Raw genomic sequence first — 23,724 nt, 5'->3', positions numbered from 1 at the left:
AAGCCCCCTATCCACACCCTGCACGCCCCCACCGTGGTCATGCCTTGGGGGCACGGTTAGTGGACATAGTGGGGTGGGTCAATGGTTGGCCTAAATGATCTCGGTGGTCTTTTCCAACCTTAATGATTCTCTGATTCTGTGATTCTATGATTCTGTGCCGCCTATCGAATCCGTGGTGGCTCCCAAAATAACCAGCTGCCCCTATGCACAGGGATGGAGGAGGCCCCAAGCGGTGCCATGTTGGAGCCGGCTCGCCTGGAGACAGAGAGATGCAATAGGAATGCTGGATCCAGCCTGGAGTCATTACAGTCAGCAGCATGCACAGCCAAACTAAATGCTACACGTGTCCAAGCAGGCTGAGTTATGGCTGCTCTGGGAGCTCTAACTTGGCCTGCTGTGCATTTAAAAATCTCCACCCAAATGCGGCATCGATGTCGGGCTTTTCTGCTGCTCTGTTTTTGCATTTAATACAGACAGTATAGATCTGCAGTGTGCAGAGGATCCAGCAGAGCCCAGGATCCTCTGAGATTTTGTGCCTTCGTTTGCTTTTTCTTGGTTCTTTCTTCTTCTCTTTCTTGCCAAGGGTTGTTAGTGATTTCTTCCAACCTGTTTTGCCTCCTGCCTGGAAGTGGCAGGATCGTTTGTAACGTGCTATTTTTGCTCAGGGTTAGAGGAGTGTTTGTGCCTTTGGGATGTGTGCGTGGACGGCTGTCTGCAGGCACTCGACAAGAGCAGGGACCAGAGGGAGCTTAATGTTTCCCATTTCTCCTCTCATCATTCAAATGGGCCTTTTCCATGATGTACCTGGGTACTTATACAAAAAAAAAAACCAACACGTGGAAACCTGCCCCATCCAACCCAGTGATTGGAAGAAGAGAACATCTCCGCATCTCTTCTGCCCATTTCTTCCCTTTCCTTGAAGCCTACTCTTCCCACACCCTGCTCCAAATGCGTTCCTGCAGGTCTTGCATCACCTGCCATCATTTTCCAGCAGCTGATGAACCTCCCAACGTTGCTGCAAGCAGAGAATCACAGAACGGTTGGGTTGGAAGGGACATCAAAGACGATCCAGTTCCAACTCCCTGCCGTGGGCTGGTTGCCAACTACTGAACCAGGCACCAGGTCAGGTTGCCCATAGCTCCATCCACCTGGCCTTGAGCATCTCCGGGTATGGGGCACCCACAGCTTCTTTGGGCAGCCTCTGCCACAGCCACACCATATCTGAAATGTTTCCAGCTTATAAGAAGATGGGAAACTCCATACCTGGAGCTGGATTTGTTCCCACCTGTCTCCATTCTCCATCAATGTTGTCCTTCCTTCAAGGCAAAGCTCCACTCCTGCACACAGCTCTGGGCCAGTAGGACCGAAACGCCAGGACAGGCAGGTGCTGCCCAGCTTCATCACTCACCCCCATCCTCTGTAGTTTCATTACAAGTGACAGATGGCAGGAGATGAGACTCCCTCTCCAGATGTTAATTATCTCAGGAGCTGTAAATAACGTCTCACAGCAGCTTGCACACAGTCTTGGGTGTGAAAGATCCATTCACTTTGCCCTTGCCAGGAGCAAAAAGAAAAAGAAGGAAATCCACCAGGAGAGAGATGCATGGGTCGGCCTGTTCTGCTTGTCCTTTCATTGGGAAGGATACTGCAGAGCATCTTGGCCAACAGTGGTAAATTTGCCATTTTGGGTACCAGAGCCGTCCACCCACCCCATATGGGTTGATGGTTGGACTAGATGATCTTAGTGGCCTTTCCAACCTTCATGATTATATGATTCCATATGCCCCAGCCCTCTGAAATCTATTTGGCTGTGCCAGGCTGGCACTTATTGTTTAGCACTGAGAGGGATAACAAAAAAAAAAATACAAGCATCCTTGTGACTGAATTGGGATGATGGCAATAAGGTGAGCTGGAGAGGATGGAGGCGTTAAGCCTTTTTGGTCCTGCCCTGAGAAGGATCTGGCTCAGGGTCCAGAGGGCTGCACATGCAGCTTTGATGGGTTCTTCCTTCATCTGTAAGCTTGAAAAGCATAGAGCTGGAGGAGAACTGGCACGGGAGCCTGGAGCAAAGGAGCTCCATGGAAATTGGCCCCATTGCCACGTTTCCATGACTTTAGGAGAGCCTCAGGCTGGGACACAGGTGCCTGCTGCCTGCAGTTCTTAGGAATGGCACAAGGAAAATCAGACTGGGGCTTTCGACCAAGGCGTTTTCCACATTTCTCCGTATTTCTTGGGCAACGCTGAATAGCTCCACAGAAGGAAGATGATGAGAATTTCCCTGCTTCACCCCAGCATGGAAGCAGCAGAGCTCCCCATCACTGGGAATGCCCCACGCAGAGCTCAGGTTTGGGGGATGGGCTTTCAGTCCCCCACCCCAAATCTCCACCTTGGGCTGGAGCTGGGCAGCCAGGTGCTCCCCTTGCTATGCACAGCACCTGCTTTGTCTGGCTACAGAAGCTTTTGGCTGCATTATGTCGTGTCAGGGGGTCACATTAGCTGCTTTTTGCTCCTTGATTAAGCATTCCAGCAACAGGAGAGGGATGGTAAAGGAAAAAGTAGATGGAGGAAGCAGGCAAGGCAGATATGCTTGTGATAAGCAGGTAAATGGGAATTTATGTGCAGATAGCTAATTGGTGAGTCTAATATTCCACCCCCTGAACACCGGCACTGTATTACTGCCTTCACAAATCACTCAAGGCAAGCCTAGTGCAATAACAACCCAACCAGGAGAGCTGTGAAAAGAGTCAAGCTGGAATTAAGAGTGGGTTTTATCGGGGCAATAAATGCCAGATAGTGAAAATAACAAACAGGTTGTTAATTGCTGCCATCTCTCAACTCCCCGAAGGAAGCGTCTAGACAGAGCCCAGCCCCGGGTCACAGCCACCCCAGCTATGGGGCTGGTCTTATAGGGCCAGCAGGGTGCTGGATGTGGGATGGGAAAGGATGCTGAGCCGGAGCCCTGTGGGCACAGGCATGCAAGATGGGTTTGAAGCCCTCCCCAGCAGCACCACATGGCCACGCTCTGCCCTAAATCAGCCGTGCTCCCGCAGAGGTAGAAGCCAGACAGTCTGCAGCAGCTATTAATAATTCAGTCCCCATTTGTCCCATGGAGGAGAGTGGGAATTGTGGCCAAGCGTCGGGGTTTGAGGCAGCCCTGGGGTGGAGGTGGGTCCCAGGCAGGGGTTGGGTTGCCCTGACTGGGGCTGCGTTGGTGTTCACCCCCTTCCCCTCAGCTCTAGGGTTGGTTTACTGGCATTGATCACTCAGGGACTTTTGCTTTACAGCTCTCAGTGCATCTCAGCTTGCTGCAATTAGGGCCAGATCCTGCTCTCAGCTGTGCTAATGGGAGTGTGAAACAACCCCAGCCAACTCAATGCAGCTGAGCATGCTGCAGCCAAGCAAGCTTTGTGCACGCGGGCGGTCGGCCCCAAGGCAGCCACCAAACAGGAAAGCAGAGCCCTGAGACTTCTGTGCCCCAAGAAACGCTCTCACTGAATTTTCCCCAAAGTATTTTCTAGCAGCTACTGTGTGTTAATTGAATTTTGCCATTTGAAAAATGCATGACCCTCTGTAATGGAGGGAGAAAACGTTCCTCCAATAGGAAGATAAAGATGCATTTGGAGGGGGAAAAAAAAAAAAAAAAAGCAAAACACAAAAGCTGCCTGATTACATATTGACCTGAGAGACAAAGTGAATCCAATGGAGCCAGCCTGCTCCCTTAGGAAAACTTGAGGCTGCTCATTATGGCCTGGGATGAGCTCACTGCCGGCGTGACTCCATCCGCACTGCTTGTGTGTGCCCATGGGTAAGCAGAGCTCCTCATCAGGCCCCAAAACACTGCACAGGAGAAGGCCTTAGGAACAGTTCTGATCATTAGCTGAGCACTGTCAGATGTTGCAGCACGGCTTTGCTGTAGGATCAGGCAGTTCGAGGGGCAGTGATGGAGATGCCAATGAGAGCCAAGCTTTCTGCCATGGGGGAATTGCTGGCCGTCTCCACCCCAACACACAGAAGCAGCACAGCAGCAGTTTTGTGATTCCCTGGCGTGCCAGGATCCCACTGAGCAAGGGACGGCTTTGTTAGCTAAGGAAATGGAATTCCCCAGCAACAGCTGCCATATGAATTTTGGGAAAGAGCCCTCCTTGCTCAGAAATGTTGCCCATGTGATTCTTCGTCACATTTAAGCCACAAACGATGCAGATTTCCCAGTTTCCGCACAACTGCCTTTGGCCCCGGCCAGGTTTTTCTCAAAAAGTCTGTTACTTCTTTTTTTCTCAGAAGAGAGTCTGCTTTCCTTACAGGAACACCAGGGAAAAAGGAGCACGGAGGATGGCTCTCTTGTCAGCCCACGCTTTGATGAACCCGAGCATCACCTTTACCACTCCTGAGCAGACTCCGTTCCAGAAATATTTCCAATGGTCCACAAATTTCCAGCCTAATTTGTTCTCCTGCCAGAGCTTTCTGTTAGCATAGACACCGCTCAAGCCTTGCCTGGTCTCATCTTTCCTTTGTTTCTTCCCAACAAAAGCTCACTCCTTTATGGCTAACCCAGCCCTGAGCATTGGTTTTGCAGCAAAAGCCCTCTCAGCTCTTAGTGCATACAGAGCCGAGCAGGAGTCGCTGTTGGCATTCCTGAAAAGCCACATTCTTCCTTTCAGATCAGTTTATTCCAGTTTCTCATAGATTAGCCGGAGCCGATAAACTTGGCATTACGAGGCGCTCTCAGGTATTATCCTTTCCCCTGTCACTTCTGGCCGAATCGCAAGAGATCTGCAAAGATTTGCAGCAATGTTTGGTTGCTGTTCCCCCTGCCTCCTGCCAGTGCCTCCTGCCAGTTTGATCGCACGCCCGGTCTAGGAGAGCAGTGAGTCAGCTTGGCAAAACCCAATAAATGCAATAGCCCAAAGCAGCTCGTGGGTCAGAACAGACCCGTGGGTCTCAGGAGCTCCAATCCACCCCAGCATCCCCCTTTGGCTCTTCCCAGTCTCTGACACCATCCTGTTTGGATGCTCTGTGGGCTAAGATGAGACTTAGAAGCTGTAGCCATCCTCCAAAGCCCCTTTGCATTTGCGTGCATCGATACTGAGCCCATTTCCATTACGTTGGGATGTGTTGATCCTTCTCCCACACTCATCCATCAATGGCAGAGGAAACCTAATGGAGCTTCTTCCAGCAGAGGCACAACTTCTAACGGCTGAAATGAGGTGCAAGGGGCATCAAGTCCTTGCAAACAACGGCATTAGTCCAGCGTGGTCATTGCAGGATTAGGCAACAAAGGGACAAATTCAAGCTTATTTTGACTGTGGTTTCTAGGATTTAGCCCCTCTGACCTACTGTCCAGTTTCAGAGTTGGGCAACACCCCAGCAAAATCCCCACCTGCGACTGAGAAAGGTGAGTAGATCAGTGCCTGTGGAGGAAGAACTGCTTTACATGGAGAGAAAGTCAATTAGCTGGGGAATTAAGATTTAGTGCACGCCACGAGCAGCAAGCATGTATAAAGGAGACAGCTGTTAAATTTAGTATGTGACAAAGTCATGCGAGCACTAACTGGATTACTTGCATTTATTTGGGAATACTTATGTATTTTATTATGCAACGTATAGATCATCATAATTCTGCTTTTCACTCCGACGCCGTCTCTCTGCAAGCATCTTAGAGAGCATTACAAACAATTAAGCCTGCCTGCGCCTCTGTGCAGCAGTCAGCGCTCTATCTGCTTTGTGGGCATTGCAAATATTTTAGATTGGAGATGACTTAATTAATGAAATTGATTTTAACTCTGCCCGGGTCGAACCCCCAAGCAGCTGCTGTTCCTGGGCTGATCTGATGGGGAAGAACTGGTCCAGAAGATGCTGGAGTAAGTTTCCCAGGGATGGAAAGCCATCAATCCAAAGGGATGGAAAATCATCACCCCAAAGGGACGGAAAGCCATCAATTCAAGGGGATGAAAAGCCATTAACATCAAAAGGTTGGAAAGATACCCATCCCAGGGAGATGGAAAGCCATCAACCCAAAGGGACAGAAAGTCAATGACACCAAAGGGAAGGGAAGCCAAGAAGCCAAAGGGATGAAAAGTCATCCACGCCAAGGGGATGGATGTTTTGAACCATCTCAATGAAGAAATGGGAGCCAATGGGTCCATGAGAGAGGAGCGTGGCACAGATGCTCCCTGCAGGCTGCTCCAGCATGCCCTTCCATTCTGCAGACAGCTTCGTCTGTCCCCAGGACTGCTTGTGAGCGGCACAAGCTGCTCCCAGCCTCCTTTGCTGGCACAGTGCTGGAAGAAGTGACAGATAGCTCCAGCTATCTGCCTCCAGCTGCCTCTCCAGGGAGCAGATCTGGCGGCAGCGTGTAATCCTGCCTGCTGAGTGCGGTCCAGACACCACCAGCCGTTATTAATCCTTTGTACCAGGCCTGCAGGGACCGGCAGCATGCTGTCTGAGAGCACTGCAGCAGGACAGAGACAGGCCCTTCTCCAGACCGCTCCTGGGTCAAGGAGGCAGAGGAGGCAGAGGAGGATGGAGGAGCACAGCGAGCTGATGGATGGACCGCTCCCGTAGAAGTGCCCATAGGACAATGTCAGGCAGGCAGCATCCTAATTTCAAGCCTCAGCTGGCACTGTCTGTAGGTACCCCACCCCTGGAGGTGCCCAAGGCCAGGCCGGATGGGGCTCTGAGCAAACGATGTGGTGGCCAGCAGCTCTGCCCATGGTGGGCAGGTTGGAACCGGAGCCAAGCCATTCTATGATACTATAATTACTGTAGAGCAGTCGGTTTGCATTTTTAAAAAAGCACTGATTAGAGCAAAGGCAAGTCTGTGGCACTTAAAAACAAAGGACAAAAGGGACAGGGGATGTTCACATCCTGCCTGGGCTTAGAGAGGTGATGGGGCACAGCTGCGCTCCCACTCGCACCGCGTGGCACGGAGCGAGGCACGTTGTTGGCCCTGTTTTCCATTTATAGGAGCCTGTCAGAAATGGCAACTCCTCTCCAAGCAGATGTCGAAAAATTAGAGGGAATTCAGAGAGCAGGAGGGAAAAAAAAAAAAAAAAGAAAAAAAAAAAGTGATTAAAGGAGATGGAGGGCCTGCTTTTGGAGGGAAAAGGAATCAGCAGAGCTATTTATATCGCTGCCTGCACCGGGGCGGGGAGGAACAGGAGGATTTTTAAAGTGCCTCGAGAGCTTCGCTAAGGGGAAGGGACACCTCTGGAGGATGCACTCTGTGCAATAGGGTGTGGATGCTGATCCATCTGACGCGGTGTTGGCTGAGTGCAGGGCAGCCCCAGGATCTCCATCGTGTCCCAGGAGCCTTAGGGTTTGCTGGGTGCTCTCTGGGTTTCTCCCTGCTGTGCTTTGGCTGCTTTCCTCGCCTTCAGTCTGCAGGGTTTGCTTTAGGGCTCGGCCTGGAGATGCGGGACGGAGATTTTGGCAGGCGGTACGCAGGAGTGGAGATGCTTTGCAGATCAAAGCCTTCACCGTGCCTTTAACACAGCCCTTTTTGCAGCGCTGAGTCCCCACTGAAGATCACCGCTATTGCAACCGCTTGGAGATCACAAAGTGGCAACGCATTAACACCACCGGGCACAGCTCTGCCCAAACCCTTTGGGTTGGGCTTTGGGGGGACCAAGGGAAACCCCAAGCAGTGCTGTGACCCTCTGCTCACATCCTTGTCTTTCTGCTTGCCTTGCAGGACCTCCCATTCCCGGGCCAAGGCAGAGGCGGCCATGACAGCAGCACAGAAAGCCCAGGAGGAAGCGCGCATCGCCAGGATCACTGCCAAAGAGTTTTCTCCTTCCTTCCAGCACAGGGAAAACGGTCAGTGCGTGATGCCTCTCTGGACAGCCCACATTGCACTTATCTCATATCAGGATTTGCAAATAGAATAGGCAAAAATGAGCCCTGCACACCCTCTGTGTGCCCGCAGCTCCCTGGCACCATTGGGTGCCCATAGCATCAGCTTGTGGAGCCTTATTTTCCCATATGCAACACAACACTCCACCCCGTGCAGCCCTATCAGAGCAGGGACTTTGTCTCCTTGCATTGAAACAATTCCACTTTTTAACACATAGTCTCCAATGGTTGCCCAGAAAACAAAACCGATGGCTCCAAAAGCAACATGCAAATTCAGATGATCCCAAAAGTACTCACTGTTTTACCCTATGGCTTCAAGAGCTTGGTTTCTTCTTTCTTTGGGAAGTTTGGCTTTGTAAGTGTGTGTTATGTGCTCCTTCAGTGCAAAGGTATCAAGGAACACGCACTCAGGGTTTGCCCAATGGACTTGTATGCATTTACATGTGCACAGAGCCAGGTGTCCTTCTGGCATTTCCAGCTTTTCTCAATGGTTTCTACCAGATTCTGCCCATCAAGGGTGGGGGGAGCAGGCAGTGCCCATCTGAGCAGTTTTCTCTCAGGAAGGGCTTTGGGAGGAGGAAGCCAAGGATGCTCAGCCCACGGGGGGGATTTGCCCCACCAAAGCTGTGCGTAGAGGGGTAGGAGGGAGCTATCCAAGTCCCCACAGCCATAATTAACATAGTAATTAATGTGTATGAATGGCTTTATTCAAAACTTTTCCTGCACCAAACCCTCATTAGGAGGCGTCTGTCATTATTTTCTCCCCTCTCCAGCTCTTTAACTGGAGATTACTCATTCCCTTTAATTGCTCGAGGGCTGGTGCCGGTGACTCACGGAGTGCTGCTCGCCAGGCAGAGGGGATCTCTCAACCCCACCATCCCATGCAGTGGGTCTGCTGCAGAGCCCCACACAGCCCCATTTTTGCTGGTAGAAAGCACAGCCCTGCTTAAACACCCTTCTCCTCCACCTGTAGACCTCTAGTTTGTCTGTCGGAGATCTGAGCATTTTCTCAGGGCTGTGTGGTCCCTGGGGCTTCCTCAGCCCTGAGATATTCCTCATCTCCATTTCCTCTTGGCTGTTTTAAACCACCTCTCAGAAAGATGTTTTTAGGTAATACATTTTTTACTAGCTGCTGGATGGGGACGCAGTGCACAGCTGGTGGTGGGGCTCGTGCTTCTGGTGCTCACCCCTTGGTGGGTCATGCATGAGGGAAGGGGGGCAGAACCTTGCATTTAGAGGACATTAAAAAACAAACACACCACCCAAAACATGGGGCACGTGCTCTCCTTGAAGGTGCCATGGCCAGGCACGGCTGCCTTAATTCTCCTGCTGGAGATCCAGATTTGGTGCTCTGCATCCTCCGTAGCGCTCTCACAACGGTTCTTCCAGGAACATCACGTGCTTGCCAGCTAATTTTAGAGCAGAATAATTGTTGAACATCCTTTGGTACCGAAAGCCAGCAGGATGGCACCATGCATCGGTCGTGTTCCTCTGCAAAGAGCAGCCTGCAGCCCTGCATCGCTGCCCGACCCCGAGCCCCAGCCAGGGCTGCACAGTGCAGGGGGTGAAAACACAGAGGGAAGGAGAAGCAGAAATAGTTCAGCCCATTACGGGTCTGGGTGGGGAAAATTTGAGATGGGGTGAGGATGCAGGGACTTGCTTAGTGGGCATGGTGGGGTGGGTCAGCGGTTGGATTCGATGGTCACAGCGATCTTTTCCAACCTTAACGGTTCTATGATCCTAGGGTGAGGATGCAGGAGCATGGTGGGCCTTTCTCACCTCTATCACAGGGCTCGGGGTGGCTGTGAGAGCCTTGGGCTGGTGTGAAGGCGATGGAGCAGAGTTGTGAGCAGGCTGAGGCTGCCTTTGGTGGTTGGAGCTGGTGGAAGCTTTCCAGTCTTTGCATCTCCATTGAGAACTCTGGAGACCTGAACAGGGGAAGAGTGCTCAAAGCCTGAGACGAGCAGGGATGCTCAAGAGGACAGGAGAAAACAGCCTTAAGTTGCACCAGGGGAGGTTCAGGTTGCACATCAGGAACAATTTCTTCCTCTGCATGAGCAGTCAGGCTCTGTCATAGGCTGAGCAGGGAGTGGTGGGGTCACCAACTCGGGGGGTGATCCAGAACCATGGAGAAATGGCACTGAGGAACGTGGTCACTGGGATGGTGGGGTTGGTTGGATGTGATGGTCTTAATGGTCTTTTCCATCCTGAATGATTCTACAGTCCTTAATATCAGATGAGCCTGCACCAACAGCTGGCTGCATCTGAGCCATACAAGTAGCTTTCCCATATGTAGCTCTTTATTCCCTCCCCACCTCAGTTTCCCATGTGTGAGCCAGGAAGATGTGAATTGGGAACATCTCCCCAGCAGCCAGCAGCCCACCTACCTGTATTTTCCCCAGAAAGCCCTCAGGGAGATTTTCTGCACAAAAACAGAGTGGTGAGCTCTATCTTTCTCCTTCATTCCATTTCCCAGCGGTACAAGGATCGCCCGGGGACCCCAGATAAACCCTGGGAAACCCATTCTCCCACAGATTCACAGGGAACCAACTAAGACCGAGCTGTTTGAGTACTGTCCCAAAACACAAGCAGAATTTCCTGTGGCAAACAACACAGAAAAGAAAACATATTAGGAGCCCAATTTCCCACTGAGAAATTACTTCAGCAGGAAAATTCCAAGCTCCTGCTGGCCTCCCCTGCAAGTCCTCCAGTGGGGACATCCATCAGCACCTCCCATACGTATCCAGATCACATCATGGGGTGCACAGGGACGGCTCCCCAAGAAGTTGCACGAGAGCAAATGGCTCAGAGAAAGCATAGAGATTAGAGCAGGCGCTTCCGAGCATTTATTTTTAAACCACGGTAAGAAATTGAGTTCTTCTTTTTGAGACTCATTTCTTGTCTAGCCATAGCAATTGCAATTAGATGCATTTCAGGGGCATTAGGTAGTTAATATATTTATCAAATTATTCATGTAATTTAGCACGGCTTTAGCTGAGGACAGCTATGCCTTGAGAGGGTAAAATGAGACTTAACCACTGGTGGCTTGCAACCCTCCAAAATTATGTAGTGTCTCATGAAGGATTCATACCACCCAGAGTTTTTAGTTGTTTGGAGAAGCGCCGTGCTTCTCACCCGCCACCTGCAGAAGACGTTCAGCTGCTCCTGAGCTGCCCATCCCCAGGGAGAAGCCACCTGGTGCTCCTTGGGCTCGATGTGTGGTGCCTTCGCTCTCGGTCCGGTGGCACAAGTTGTGCACGGCTCCTCTGTGCTGCAGTCCTGACCCGATCCTGTAGCTTCATGGCCACCCAACGCTCATCTCTCCTCTTTGTCATTAAAAAATGAACAGAAATAACCCTGTCTCCTTTCCTCCCTCTCTTTCCCCCCTTCAACCACTCCCTGAAAAGGGCTCGAATGCCAGAGACCCAAACGCCAGAACTCGAGCGACGACATCGAGGTCCTCTCCACCGGCACCCCGCTGCAGCAGGAGAGCCCTGAGCTCTACAGGAAAGGGACAACGCCGTCCGACCTGACCCCCGAGGACAGTCCTCTGCAGAGCTTCCCCGCCAGCCCCTCCTCCACGCCGCCGCTGGGCCCTTCCTGCAGGAACAAAAGCGCTCACTTCTCCAGGCAGGTCTCGGTGGACGAAGAGAGGGGTGGGGAGATCCAGATGTTGCTGGAGGGGCGAGGCGGGGATTACCTGCGACCCAACAGTTGGAGTGAAGAGAAGGCGGGCGGGACGCGCGGCGTGAGAAGCGGGACGCTGCGCAGCGGGTCGGCCAACGTCCCCGAAGATTACCGAGGGCGGAGCGGAGGGCACAAACACTCGGCCTCCAACCACAAGCAAAGAGAGAGGTGGACAGATTCCCCAGCCACGGTTTCTTGGACTTCCCACCACAGGTCTCACAACCACAGCTCAGGGAGCTCCAAGCTGCTTGAGCTAGATGAGGAGAAGATGAGCAATTACGAGATGGAGATGAAGCCCCTCATGAGGATGGATTCGTATATGCAAGAGATTCACACCCAAAAAAGACACTACAGCAAAGGGGGAGCCTGCAGGAGCATGGCTGACGACCACCGCGGGGAAGAGCGGGGCTTCGGGGTTCAGAGACTGAGGTCTAAGTCCCAGAACAAAGAGAATTTCAGGCCAGCTTCCTCTGCCGAGCCTACGGTTCAGAAACTGGAAAACCTGAGATTTGGGGACAAAGCTGAGCCCCGGCTACTAAGGTGGGACTTAACCTTCTCCCCGCCACAGAAATCCTTACCTGTTGCACTAGAATCTGAAGAGGACAGTGGGGATGCGCTCAAGTCCAGTACGGTAAGTAGGCAACGTTGTGTGTTCAGATCTGGATGAGAAAGCTGGTATGGAGCTGTCGTGGGACTGCAGTGAGTTCTGCATTGCTATGGGTCTGTGTCTGGAATCTCCCCTCTGTTCTCCCTTGCTGCATTGGAGTACCTGCTGGAAGGGGATGCAGGGTTTCCTCTGCAGATTCTCTTGGTGGGAACAGTGGTTTTATCGCTGGAGGATGCAAGCAGGGAAGTCTGAGCTTCGTAAGCTATCCTTGGGGGCCAGCAATAAGAACAGGCGAGCTGGTGGGCACGAAGTATTCACCTGGGGGAAAGGTGCAAGGGCAGGCGGGGCTTTGGTGACGCTTCCTTGTTGGGTTTTAGCAACAGAACTTCATGCTGGCTCAGGTTGTGACATGACCCAAGGATGTGACACTGACCCAGTGGTGTGTCATGACCCAAGAGCATGATGTGACCCAAGGGTGATGCACAACTCTAGATTGCAACATGACCCAAGAGTGTGATATGACCCAGGAGCATGATATGACCCAAAAGCATGACATTCCTGCTCAATTCGTGGTGGTTGGGCATTGCACTGACCTGCAGCGCCTCTCCACTGCTGTGTGATGCCAAAGCAATGTCTTTGTCACCGTGTTGTACCGGGGACCTGAACCAGGTGGAGCAGGGCATGTCACAAATGGGTTGGGCTCAGTCCGTGCAGGCAGCTGGATGCAATTCAGGCAGGGAAAGCAATGGGCAACTACAATGAGGGTGATGGGCTAGCCAGGAGCTCTACAAGTCAGGGAGAAGAGCATGAGCCTGCTTCCAGCAGCACAGCCTGTGGGATTTGGATAACAGCCCATGGGACACCCATGGGTTCCTCATTTCGGGATGAGAGGGGCTCAATGGAGATGGCTGCTGGGAAGAGCTGGAGTTGTTCAGGCTAGAGAAGAGGAGACAAAGCAATCTTCAAGCGTATAACAGCTGCTGCAAAGTAGGAAGTAATAATCTGTTCTTGAACAGAATTAATGGGCTTAAATGTGAGCAGAAGAGGCAGGGGTGAGCCATTAGCAACCGCTGGTGAGTTGAGAGCTGGGATCGATTCCCTGGTGGCTGGGAGGGAGGAGGTGGTGCGAGAGCAGCTTGGGCATCTGCAGCTTGGGTACAGCTTGGATGAAGCTGAGCTCTGCGATTTCTTGGGTCCTTCCCAGCCTTTGTGTTTGGGGATTGCAGGACTCACACCAAGAACAGCTGCCTCCCTTCTCCCCCGTGTTTTGCAGTGCTGGGTGAAGTGCTGGTGGTCTGATGTGGGCCCTTGTTGAGTTGGGCAGGGCTGGATGGTCCTGTGCTGCCAGAGGATGGGAGCAAATGGGTGGGAGAAGGAAACAGTGGCATCTCAGCCCGTGAGCAGCCGGGATGCTGCAGGCCTGCCATGATAAATCACCCCCACATGCAGCCCTGTAGCTTTCTGCCTTCCTATCCATCCTGCAAGCTTCAGCGCAGGCTCCAAAGCACCCACACAGCATTTCAGAGGAGCTGAAGGCAGCGTGTCTGCTGGTAGACTGCAGGATGCAGCCTGCCAGCCCAGCAAAACCAGTGCTCCCAGTACGAGCTGCAGCTTTGGATGCACAGATCCCAAGGCAGCATCACAGCGATGGCAATTCGGGGTGAACGCCAGGCGGTGCCCAGAACAGCCATTAGGCTGCACGTCGTCCTTTGAAGTGCTGTAGCTGCGAAGCAGCATGTTCAGTTTTCTCACATTCATAACCGAGGGTGGAACAGATGGCGGAGGTTTGGGAGGAAGCTAATGTAATACAGAGGAAGGGATAATATGCAGATTTAAATAACCCACAATGCCAGCAACAATTTGTTCTAGCACACAGCAGTGTGCTTGCATGGGCGGCTGCAGCGGCTGGGCAGCAGCGTGGGGTGGTGAGCAGGGGCAGCCGTGTGCCACCCCACGTCCCATCCTACCAGCACTGCTGTGACCTCGCCTGCCCCTTCCTCTCTGCCCTTCTGAGCTGGGTTCCCTTGGTTTCCATTCCCCTGTAAGGCCGTTCCCTGCTCCATGCTTGGTGCTCTGCTATCAGGGGGGTCACAGCCAAAAATTGCGCTTGGAGCCGCCTGATCTGTGTGTGTGTGCATACAGAATGAGCCTGTATCAGTCATCACCTGGATGAAAGCATAAAGCAGTGCGTTGGGACCAGCATTCTCGGGTTAATATAACTTATATAGACATCACTGTCCATTCTGGCCCTGAGAACCACAAGGTACAGAGCTCAAGCCTGTGTCCAAGCGGGTTCCTGGAGCCTTTGAAATGGCCTAAAGGAAAGGAAAGGAGGAAAGGAATTGCTGAGCTGCTGGAAGGGGAAAGGTTTCTAAGAGGCCAGCAGCTCCTTTTATCCATCGGCTGTATTTTTAGGACTGAGGGGGAAAGGAAAAAAGAACATCTGCAGCCCCCAGAAAGGAACACTTCAGGGCCGTGGGTCCCCAGCACAGCTGTGGGAAGGAGCCCCCATCTGCCTGTCCTCATTCAGCGGCAGAAGGTAGCGGGATGCGAGCAGGCTGGGTGCTTGGCCCTTTAAAATCCCCGCACTGAGAAAGCCTGATAGTGGGGCAGGAACCAAAAAAAAAAAAGAGCCCCATCCGCTCCTGACATCCCGCTCCATTGTCAGATGCGATCTCCGCGGTCGCAGCCCGTGCTGATGGCGTTGCTTCTTATGGCAAAGGGCGAGCAGGGGTCTGCGAACCGTCTGCAGGGTTACGGATGGCACAACCCCCCCCCCCCCCCCCCCCCCCCCCGTGCCAGGCAGGAGGACGCAGGAGCTGCAGCATCCCCCCGCCCGCTGCCTGCGCATTTCCCACCCATGTATTCCGAGCAGGTTTCCCTGTCGCTGGGGAGAGCAGGGAGGAGGCAGCCAATGTGCAGCCGGCTCTGCCGGAGCCGCACCGCGGCGGCGTGGGGAAGGCAGATCGCATGGACCACCCCCCGCCCCCCCCCCCCAGCCCCCAGCCCCGCATTTTGGTTAAAGCAGCAGATGGCAAAGCTCTGCCTGCATCTCTGGGTGCTGCAAAAAACACCCGAGGATGCTTTTTGGTTGGCACCCGTGGGGCTGAGCGCTGTGTCCTCTCCGCTTTCTATCTCGGATTTTTCTTTCTTTCCTTTCTCTCTTCTTTTCTTTCCTCCCTTTTCCACCAGGACCACCCAACCCCCTCCCCCCCCAATTTTGGGGATCAGCTGCTGGCACAGAGATGGACTGCGGTGCGTGCTGCTGCCTGCACCGAGTTTTGGGCTTCTTGCTTCTTAAATCTGTTCTTCCTCTGATCTCTTCCACACGCAGGCTTTACTTACACCAGCACAACACAAATAACGTTGGGGACAAAAAACGACGTGATGCTGAACCCAGCGGTGTCCCTTCCCCATCCATTCCGTCTCAGGGCCCTCAGATGGAGCTGAGGAGCTCAGCTCTCTTTGCCATCCCCCACTTCTGCATCCCTTCCTGAGAAAGCTGAGACCAAATGCCACCTCCTGACCGAAACAACACCAAAATCCTGAACCCGCCACCCCCTTACCAAAGCCAGCCCCCCTTCTCCCCTTGCTGAGCACTCCTGAGCTGTGTCACAGCATCCCATGCCTGGCAATGAGGTGACAATTCAGCACTAATGTCACCCAGCTGTGAAGTTTTCAGCATTTCTTGTAGTGCTGAGGCTGGAAAACAACGCCCGTATGCTTTTTGCTGATCCAAGTCCTTAGTAATTACACCTAACAGATCCCAAAGGGATTCCTAGGTAACCTGCATGATGGTTTCCATGGCAGAGATGAAGCTCGTGTCCCTGCGATAACTGATAATAATGGATTGTTAATACTTAAATACGGTTGTGGCATAATTAATTTGTAAACCAGCTGTCCCATGTGTTCCTGGTGAGAGTCAAGTTGCTACACAACGGTTAAAGGAGAAAAAAACCCCAACAGAACACACAAACAAAGCAATGGGGGGAGGAGTGGTGGTGCCACCGTGGGAGATGCCAAAAGATACCCCAAAGTGATGGAAGCATTCACAGAGATCACTGCTGTGCCATAAGGAGGGGTTCTTCACTTTTTGGCATTTCCAAGGCTTGGGATCTGTTTTTTGGCTTGTTCAACTCGGGAGGAAAGCCTGGAGTTTCCACAGCTGATCCCTGCATTTCCAGGAGCCCCAGCACCTGCTGGTACCCCTACCTTTCATAACCTTGGCAGCTGTTTTCTTTCTCCCACAAAGGAGCCCAGGGATCTTATTATAAAGCTGTGCCCCAGAGCTGCAGTGCTGATGAAATTTGCCCATCATCCCACGATGGGAAAAAAGGAATCATGGCTTAGAAGCAGATGAGACATCTCTCAGGACACCTCTGCCATCCACAGGGAGAAGGGCAAGTGCCTGCCCTGAACAAAGGCACAAAGACCTCACGAGTTAGAAATAAGCCAGATGTAAGCATTGAGAAGTGCAGATTTGTAATTGGAGCTAAAACAGAAGCTTTAGTGTCCCAAAGCTGCTTATGGGGGCAGCTGCTGCAGGCAGGGCTCCAGCCCCTGCCAGGGAATGCACTGTAAGGCCAGTGGGTACCAGCCCTGGGAGAAGTGCTGGGAGGGGAGAGGAGAACATAGAAGAGTCCAGCTGTACAGCAGGAAAGCAAGTGTTGGCTCTTGGCTCTGCACTGAAATGCAAGATGCAAACAGGTGCAGATCGGAGCAGAACATTCATATAAGGGGGGCCCAGGTGATGCTGGTGCCAGCAGGTGTGTGCTTGGGTGGTTGACTCTTGCAGTTCTCTGGCTGAGGGCTCACCCAGATAAATCCCTCCCCGGCCTCAGGTACCAAAGTGCTGTAATCTGAGCCAGAGCACCAGGTCTATCCCCAGGTGAGGATAAAGCTCAGATATCACGGAATTAGGAATCCTATGCATGCCCTTAGCTGGGAGCAGAGAGCATCCAGAGCAGCAGGGGCTCATGGCACTGCTGGGTCAGTTTGCATCCTAAGTCTGCATGTCATCGAGGCGATCCAATGGGCAGAGCAGGGCAGAAATGGTCACTGCCCTTTGGCAGGGACACGGAGCTGTGCATGGACCACAGCTGATGTCAGTGTGCCAGGGAGCAGCCCTGATCTGCGAGGTGAAGGAAACCAAATGCCTTTTGTGTCTCCACACTGCTCTGCCAACAAAAACAACAGCAGCGATCATCGCTCACAATCTGTGATTGCATTTGACACGAGCTCAAAAATCACAAAACCCAGTAATCTTCTGCAATGGAGCTAAAACCCCAAAATTAAATCGTGCACTGCAGCACCTGGCAGCAGCAGGGCCGGGTTGTGGCTCCCAAGCTCAGGCAGTGCAGATGGAGGTGGCTGGGAGCAGCCAGGGGGGGTACCTGGCTGCCAACAGCCGTTCCCTGCCATCCCTCCCTCTGCTCAGCTCCCTCTGACCCTGTTGCTAAGCTACAGCTATGCCTTTCCAGCAAGCTCCAGCATCCTCGCTCCCACCCACTCCCAATGCAAACTGAATCAGACTGCTCAGAGGAGGAACCCGCTGTGTCCGGCACGGAGCGTTTCTTCCAGCAGCACTGGTGCAAGGATTTCCCCACAGTTGTGCCCACAGCCCTGCCCCATGCCACCTGGATGGGCACAAGGGCTCTGGTACAGCACAGAGGAACCACCTGCACCATTGCAGGCTGTTAGAGGCAGCATAGCTCTGCAGCAGTGAGAACAGATGAGGATGCAGCGACACCAAGAAATAGCTGCCACCCACCTGCACACAGCTCTCCCTGCTATCACTTTAGGACAGGGAATGTCGTGCAGTCCCTTTCCATTGCCCCATTGGGGTCCAGCAGACTCAACCCCCTTAGCAGCTGCAAAGGGGACTCAGAGAAGCAGCTCATGCAATGCTCATCCCAGGCTAGAAGTGCCACCCCAGGCAGGTGCAACCACGCTGGGATGTTTCCCAAACAGCCCCCCAATAGAATTTGCTGTGGAGCCCAGAGCAGATCATCAGGGCTGTCCAAAACATTGCCTTGACGCAGAGCAGCGTGCCAGCCTTTGCTATCAACAGGATGTCTGTACAGCAACTGCAATCATTGGAAAACATCCCTTGGAGACTCCTCCAAACCGCCCCCAACAACTCTAAAACCCAACTCAATTTTTTTTATTTTTTAACTGTTTCTCACTTCAGTTGCCACCTCAACTGCTATCAAGTCTCTGCTCGAGCCAGATTTCCTACATACATGACCCAGGCAAAGCCCATAAGCAAATAACACTGCAGTAGATGGGTGCACTCCCTGGGATCCACATGGAATTGTCACCACCACAAGATGTCCCAGCAGGAGGGGTGAGGATCTGCAGTGCTTTGGGCTCCTTCTAACTCGTTTCCTTCTCTTTCTCTTGCAGGGCTCAGCTCCCATCTTGGTAGTCATGGTGATCTTACTAAATATTGGAGTCGCCATTTTGTTTATTAACTTTTTCATCTAATTCAAGACTGTCTTGTTTGCAAAAATAACAGTTACATGTATGAATGGGGGGTTAAAAACAAACAAACAAACAAACAAACAACAAAAAGGGAAAATCATAACTTGAACTGTCCTACGACAATTTCCAAGTCTTTTCACAGAAGAACAACAAACGATCGAGTCTCACTCACAGTTTGCCTTTTTTTCCTGGGTGATGTTTTTTGGATTTTAGCCAAAAATTCTTTGCTTGTATAACACTATGCTGTGTGGCATGGCAAAATGCTATCAACACTCTGCCCCCCCAACACTGGAAAGGATGAGAAGGAATCCCAACAAAAAAAAAAAAAGAAAAAAAAAAAAGAGAAAAGAAAACCTCATTTCCCTTCCTCTTCCCCTCACCCCTGAAAACGTATTTTGTAACAACGGTGAGCAACCCCAAGTGGAGATAGAGGAGGGGATGGGTGTGAGGGTGTGTGGATCCTGGGATGCTCCGGGCTGAGCTTCCTGGGGGGATCCAACAGCTTTCACGAGAGAGGAAATGGGAGAGAAAAACCAAAGCAGGTGGCCGGTTGTGAATGGAGGAGAGGAGCACAGGAAGGCACAAGCCCTGCCGGGATGTGAAGGATGGGAAGCAGCACCCAGCCCCATTCTGTTCTTTGTTGTCAAAACCAAGCTGCAAACTGTGTCTTGCAGAATTCCTTTGGGGGAAATCGGGGGGAAAACACTCCTGCCCTCAGCCCCGTCCCCACGCAGCAGGGCTGGCGCACCTCCCAAGGCTGAGTGCTGCTCACAGCTCTTCCTTCTGGCTCGGCGTCGTGCCCAGGGCCCCCAAACACGTGCAGGCATCTCCAGTGACCCGAGTGGAGCTGAGCATTCCAACACAACCACAGAGATGCCAGGGAGCAGATCGGCAGCAAGAGAGGCTCGATTCTGATCCACCTAATATATATAAAAAAAAAGTAATATAGTAAAATTAAGCAAAATAAGATAAAAAGTTGTATTTTTTTTGTTTGTTTTGTTTTGTTTTGTTTTTTTTTTCACATGGCATCTGGGGAGGAGCACTGGAGCATGTGCCAGAAAGGAGGGAGAGGGTGGTGGGTTTGTCCCTTACATCTTGCTGTGGACTGTTTCAGACATCATGCTTGGGCTCTGAGCATGTAGTATTTTGCACTTTGTAATGCAGGATGTATATTCCAGCTTCCAACATGTCCCTGTAAAAAAAAAAAAAAAAAAAAAGAAAAAGAAAAAAAAAAAAAGAAAAAACCAACATCATTGGCAATGGCAGCCTCTAAGGATGTATTCTTTTCTTTCTTTTCTATGTCACTCGATTCGTTTGTTTATACCATCTTTGTAATATGCCTGCCTTGATTTTCTCCCCTCCCCTCTGCCCACCGATAATATGCATACTCATTAAAGATGCCGTATCCCTGTTCTGAGCTGTTATGGTCCCCATCACAGGAGCGTGGTCCTGGCTTGGTAAAGGCTGATGACCCCACGCCCGGTTCCCCGCGCCGTCCTGCCCCGCCACCAGGTCTCCTCCCAGCCCCCACAGACACGATTTGGGTTGGCCATGGCCAAGGACATCACCCTGTGCCCCCGAGGCAGGATGTGACCCACAGGGGCCCTGCTCTGCGTGCCACATGCAATGCTGTGGGGAGCAGCGGACTCCGCTTTGCTTCGCTTCTGTTTTAGCTGTTTCTCTGCTACCTTTTCAGCAGATTTCTTATTACACTGCACTGGATTGCTATATTTTTAACCAGAAATAAACTAAGGATTAGAGCATGTGCCAGTTAAATTCAGTTCTTTTCCTTACATGGTCTTTCTCGCTCCCTGTCGCAGCTTCCCTTCCTCCACAGCTCCCTTTCAGGCAGAGGGCAGGTGACACCAGCACATCTCCCAAGGCGTGTTCCACAATAACTCTCCATCCTCTTGGCACCTGGTCACTTTTTGGCGGTTCCTCTTTGCTCCTCAGTCATCCTTTTTACCCTTCAGTGGTCACCACCTACCTGAAATGAACCCAACAGTGATATATTGTGGTTGGATGCTGCCTACCCGAGATGAACCCAACAGCAACGTATTGGGATGCAGCCTCAGGCACTCATCCGTGCTGCGCTGTGTTTTGTAATGCTGGATGCAGCTCTTCTTAAGGACTCTGGAGAAGTTTTTTTTTATGGATGTCTGTTGAGTGCATGACACAAAGATCCCATTGAAGTGGGTCAAATGCTTCCCCGCAAACAGCCTGATATTTAGATAGCCATGAAACAGTGCAAAAATGCCTCGTTACCCATCACACAGAGGTAGCACTCATTTCACAAGTAGCTTTTCCAGGCTGCAGACCCACTTGTTCCTGCTTTCGCCTTATTTTCCAACCCAGCACAGCAAACACAACTCTGATTTTCCATCCTTTTGTTCCTGGGTACAAATCCTTGGTCAAGCTGAGGTTCAGCACAAGAGACAGCCACAGACTGATATTAATTGGCTCCCACACCACGTGCTTAAAAATAACGATCCCTTTATTAATCATAGGGAGCTGAGCAATTTGTCTTAGTTCTGAGCTTTCCACATTAGACCAAGGCCAGAAATATTCTTGAGAAGTAGCCCAGAGAGAGGTAATTCAGAGCATTTCTCTGCCTTACGAGCCATGGATTCATGCATACCTACCCAAGGCACATGAAAACATCCGTCATCAAGGCTCATAAATCTACATAAATTGTCCATCCCTGCTGTTTTACGTCCACGCCATCAGGTGCACACGAATAGCTGAAGGTTTTGAGGCTGTCAGGGGTGTTTTAGTGATCCTGCAGTAGAAGTCAGTTCCTTGAGCCCCCCAGCTGGCTCTGCTGCTCTGGCAGTTGCAGGTACAGCACACCTACGAGCAGCAGCTTGCGGGAAGATGAGGAGCACAGAACCACGGAGCTCAGCACGACCAAACTTTGTTTTTGCTGTTAGCACAGCCCCATGAAAACAGGGACGTGAAGAACTGGCCTTCTACCTTCAAACAGCGTTGAGCTTAGTTGAGGTCAGCCCAGTTTCCCTGGCTGCTCTCTGATAACCCACAGCTCATTTGCTTCCACGCTCCCGTTATGCTGAAACAATCACACTGATGGGAGAAGTAATCCCACGTGTTGCAAGCTAAGCTGCACTCAGACAATACCACATACCTTCTCCTGCAGCCTTTTCTGTGCAGCCTTTGAAGTGGATGGCATTCCAGCTGGCAGTCCCCCATGCCCTTTCTTTCCTCCCAGCTCTGCATGTAAACACAACAGAAAATCCCATTTCACTATGCTGCTTGCAATGGGGTTACAATGTGTGTGTGGCCCAAAGGAAAAGGAATTCCTGAAGAGTTTCCTGAAAAAACAGCAGGTGATGTCCTTAGCTTTCAGATTTGCCTTTTAGCTGAAAAACAAGCAAAACAAACTCAAGGAAAATCCCAACACAACAGCTTGACTATTTCCAGATATAAGAATAAACTGAGGTCGCTTTCTGCTATGTAAATGTTGACACGTTCACTCCTTTACAATAAGATGGGCAAACATAACGATCTGATAGATGCCAAAGGAATAATTGGATTTTATCAGAGTGTTCTGCTCATACACTGAAAAAGCACAAGCTGTTCTTTGTGCACGTCAGACAGGAACAACTCTTGTTATGACAGACATTGTGGGAGTTTCCCAGCTCCGAGTTTTCCATCGAGCTCCAGCCCCAGCCCTTCCCCTGGGTACCATTTTAGGTAAGTCACTGCACTGATGTGTGCCTGTGAAACACTCACCTCCTTCTTTAAGGTCCTTCTGGATCTACAGCGTGGAAAAACACCAGCTATCTGATCCAACAGCAGGCTTCTGTAGACTTTCAGCCAACGTTCAGAAGACTGAGATACCAACACACATTCTGGCCTCCTCTGCAAGCACTTAGCATAATGGTAATAATCAGGCACCCCTGCTTTGGTGTCCATCACACACCAAAAAAGTACATTTTTCAGAGGTTTTAATTTTCAATCAAAAAGTGAGAGCTCCTGAGCCTTGCCCAGCACGAGATGGGCCCAGACAGACCTTGAGGCTGTTGCTGACTGCGCTCATCTCATTTGTTCTGCTGAGCAGCAGCTGTAGATGCACTAGAATTGATTTCACTCTCAAGTCCAACGGCTACAAATGCTCCAGAGAGCACACTGTGTGCGTTCCAGTCCCCAGGCAGGCTGCCCCCATTCAGCACTACAGCCTCATTTCATCAGAGCTGACAGCCAGGCCTCAGTTTTGAGCTCATGGCAGCATCCCCTCATCACACAGCCTAAGAATGGCCATCAGCACCACCTGCACCAGATCACACAACCAACCTCAGCCTATGCAGGCTCATCCCAACCTCACAGCACAGCAAGAAGAGCATTGGGAAGGCAGCACTCACCTGTTGTTTTGCACACAGGGCTCCTCCCTGTCAAATGGGTTTCCATCTTGACAATTAAAGCATGTGGGAAGCCAGCTCTACTTAATCTTTGTTACATCCTAGTGTTGGAGAGCCTAGCACTGCTCACCTGAAAGCTGGCTCCCTGGCAATGCCCCCCACCAAGACAACACCCACAGCACTCTGCATCCTTCTGCACAAGAACAGCCAGTGCCTTCTGGTGTCAACTCAAGTCATCAATTGTTTGCTGCAACAGACACGCTTGTATCCCATCTGTTGTCCCTATGGACTACAGTACTGCTCTGCTGCAAAGAAAGAAATGCTTTGAGAAGGGCTGAATCAAGAAAAAAAAAAAAGGGATAAAAAACATCCTTTTGAGAGTGTGAGCCTGCTGGTTGTGGACTTCAACAGGCTGTCAAGTCTCAAGGTAGGACTTCTCACTGGTCGTAAAGAGTTCCTTTGCAGCACTACTGCTTTCTTGACCAAACTGTGAGAAAATGAAGTGGGGGATTCCACATGCAAAAAGCAAATCTGCTACGGCCAATACTGAAAAGGGAAAGACTTGCTGCACGCATCAGGAGTTACAGTGGTTCTCATACAAAAGATCACCAAGTTTCTCCCATCCAATGCAGCCGCACCTCAGGGCTGCTGGTGCACCTTATGACCACTACCTGCATATTTCAAAGAGGAGACAGCAATCATTTTTCCCCACAGGCACGA

The 23,724-nt window shown here is 51.4% G+C and overlaps 1 protein-coding gene across 1 annotated transcript in view; it reads left to right on the top strand.

Annotated features, from left to right (window-relative positions):
- Positions 1-18,631, top strand: part of JPH3 (junctophilin 3) — a gene marked incomplete at both ends in the record, with an annotated part of 40,500 nt that extends 21,869 nt beyond the window's left edge. The window contains 3 exons of the mRNA XM_079541514.1: positions 7,691-7,815; positions 11,259-12,169; positions 18,551-18,631. Coding sequence (XP_079397640.1) covers positions 7,691-7,815; positions 11,259-12,169; positions 18,551-18,631 — 1,117 coding nt within the window. The remainder of the gene's footprint in view (positions 1-7,690; positions 7,816-11,258; positions 12,170-18,550) is intronic.
- Positions 18,632-23,724: the final 5,093 nt, after the last annotated feature.

Source organism: Tetrao urogallus (assembly GCF_951394365.1).
Source record: "Tetrao urogallus genome assembly, chromosome: 12".
Lineage (NCBI taxonomy): Eukaryota > Metazoa > Chordata > Aves > Galliformes > Phasianidae > Tetrao > Tetrao urogallus.
The sequence above is the reverse complement of the archived record's forward strand: the minus strand, read 5'-3'. Positions and strand labels throughout refer to the sequence as shown.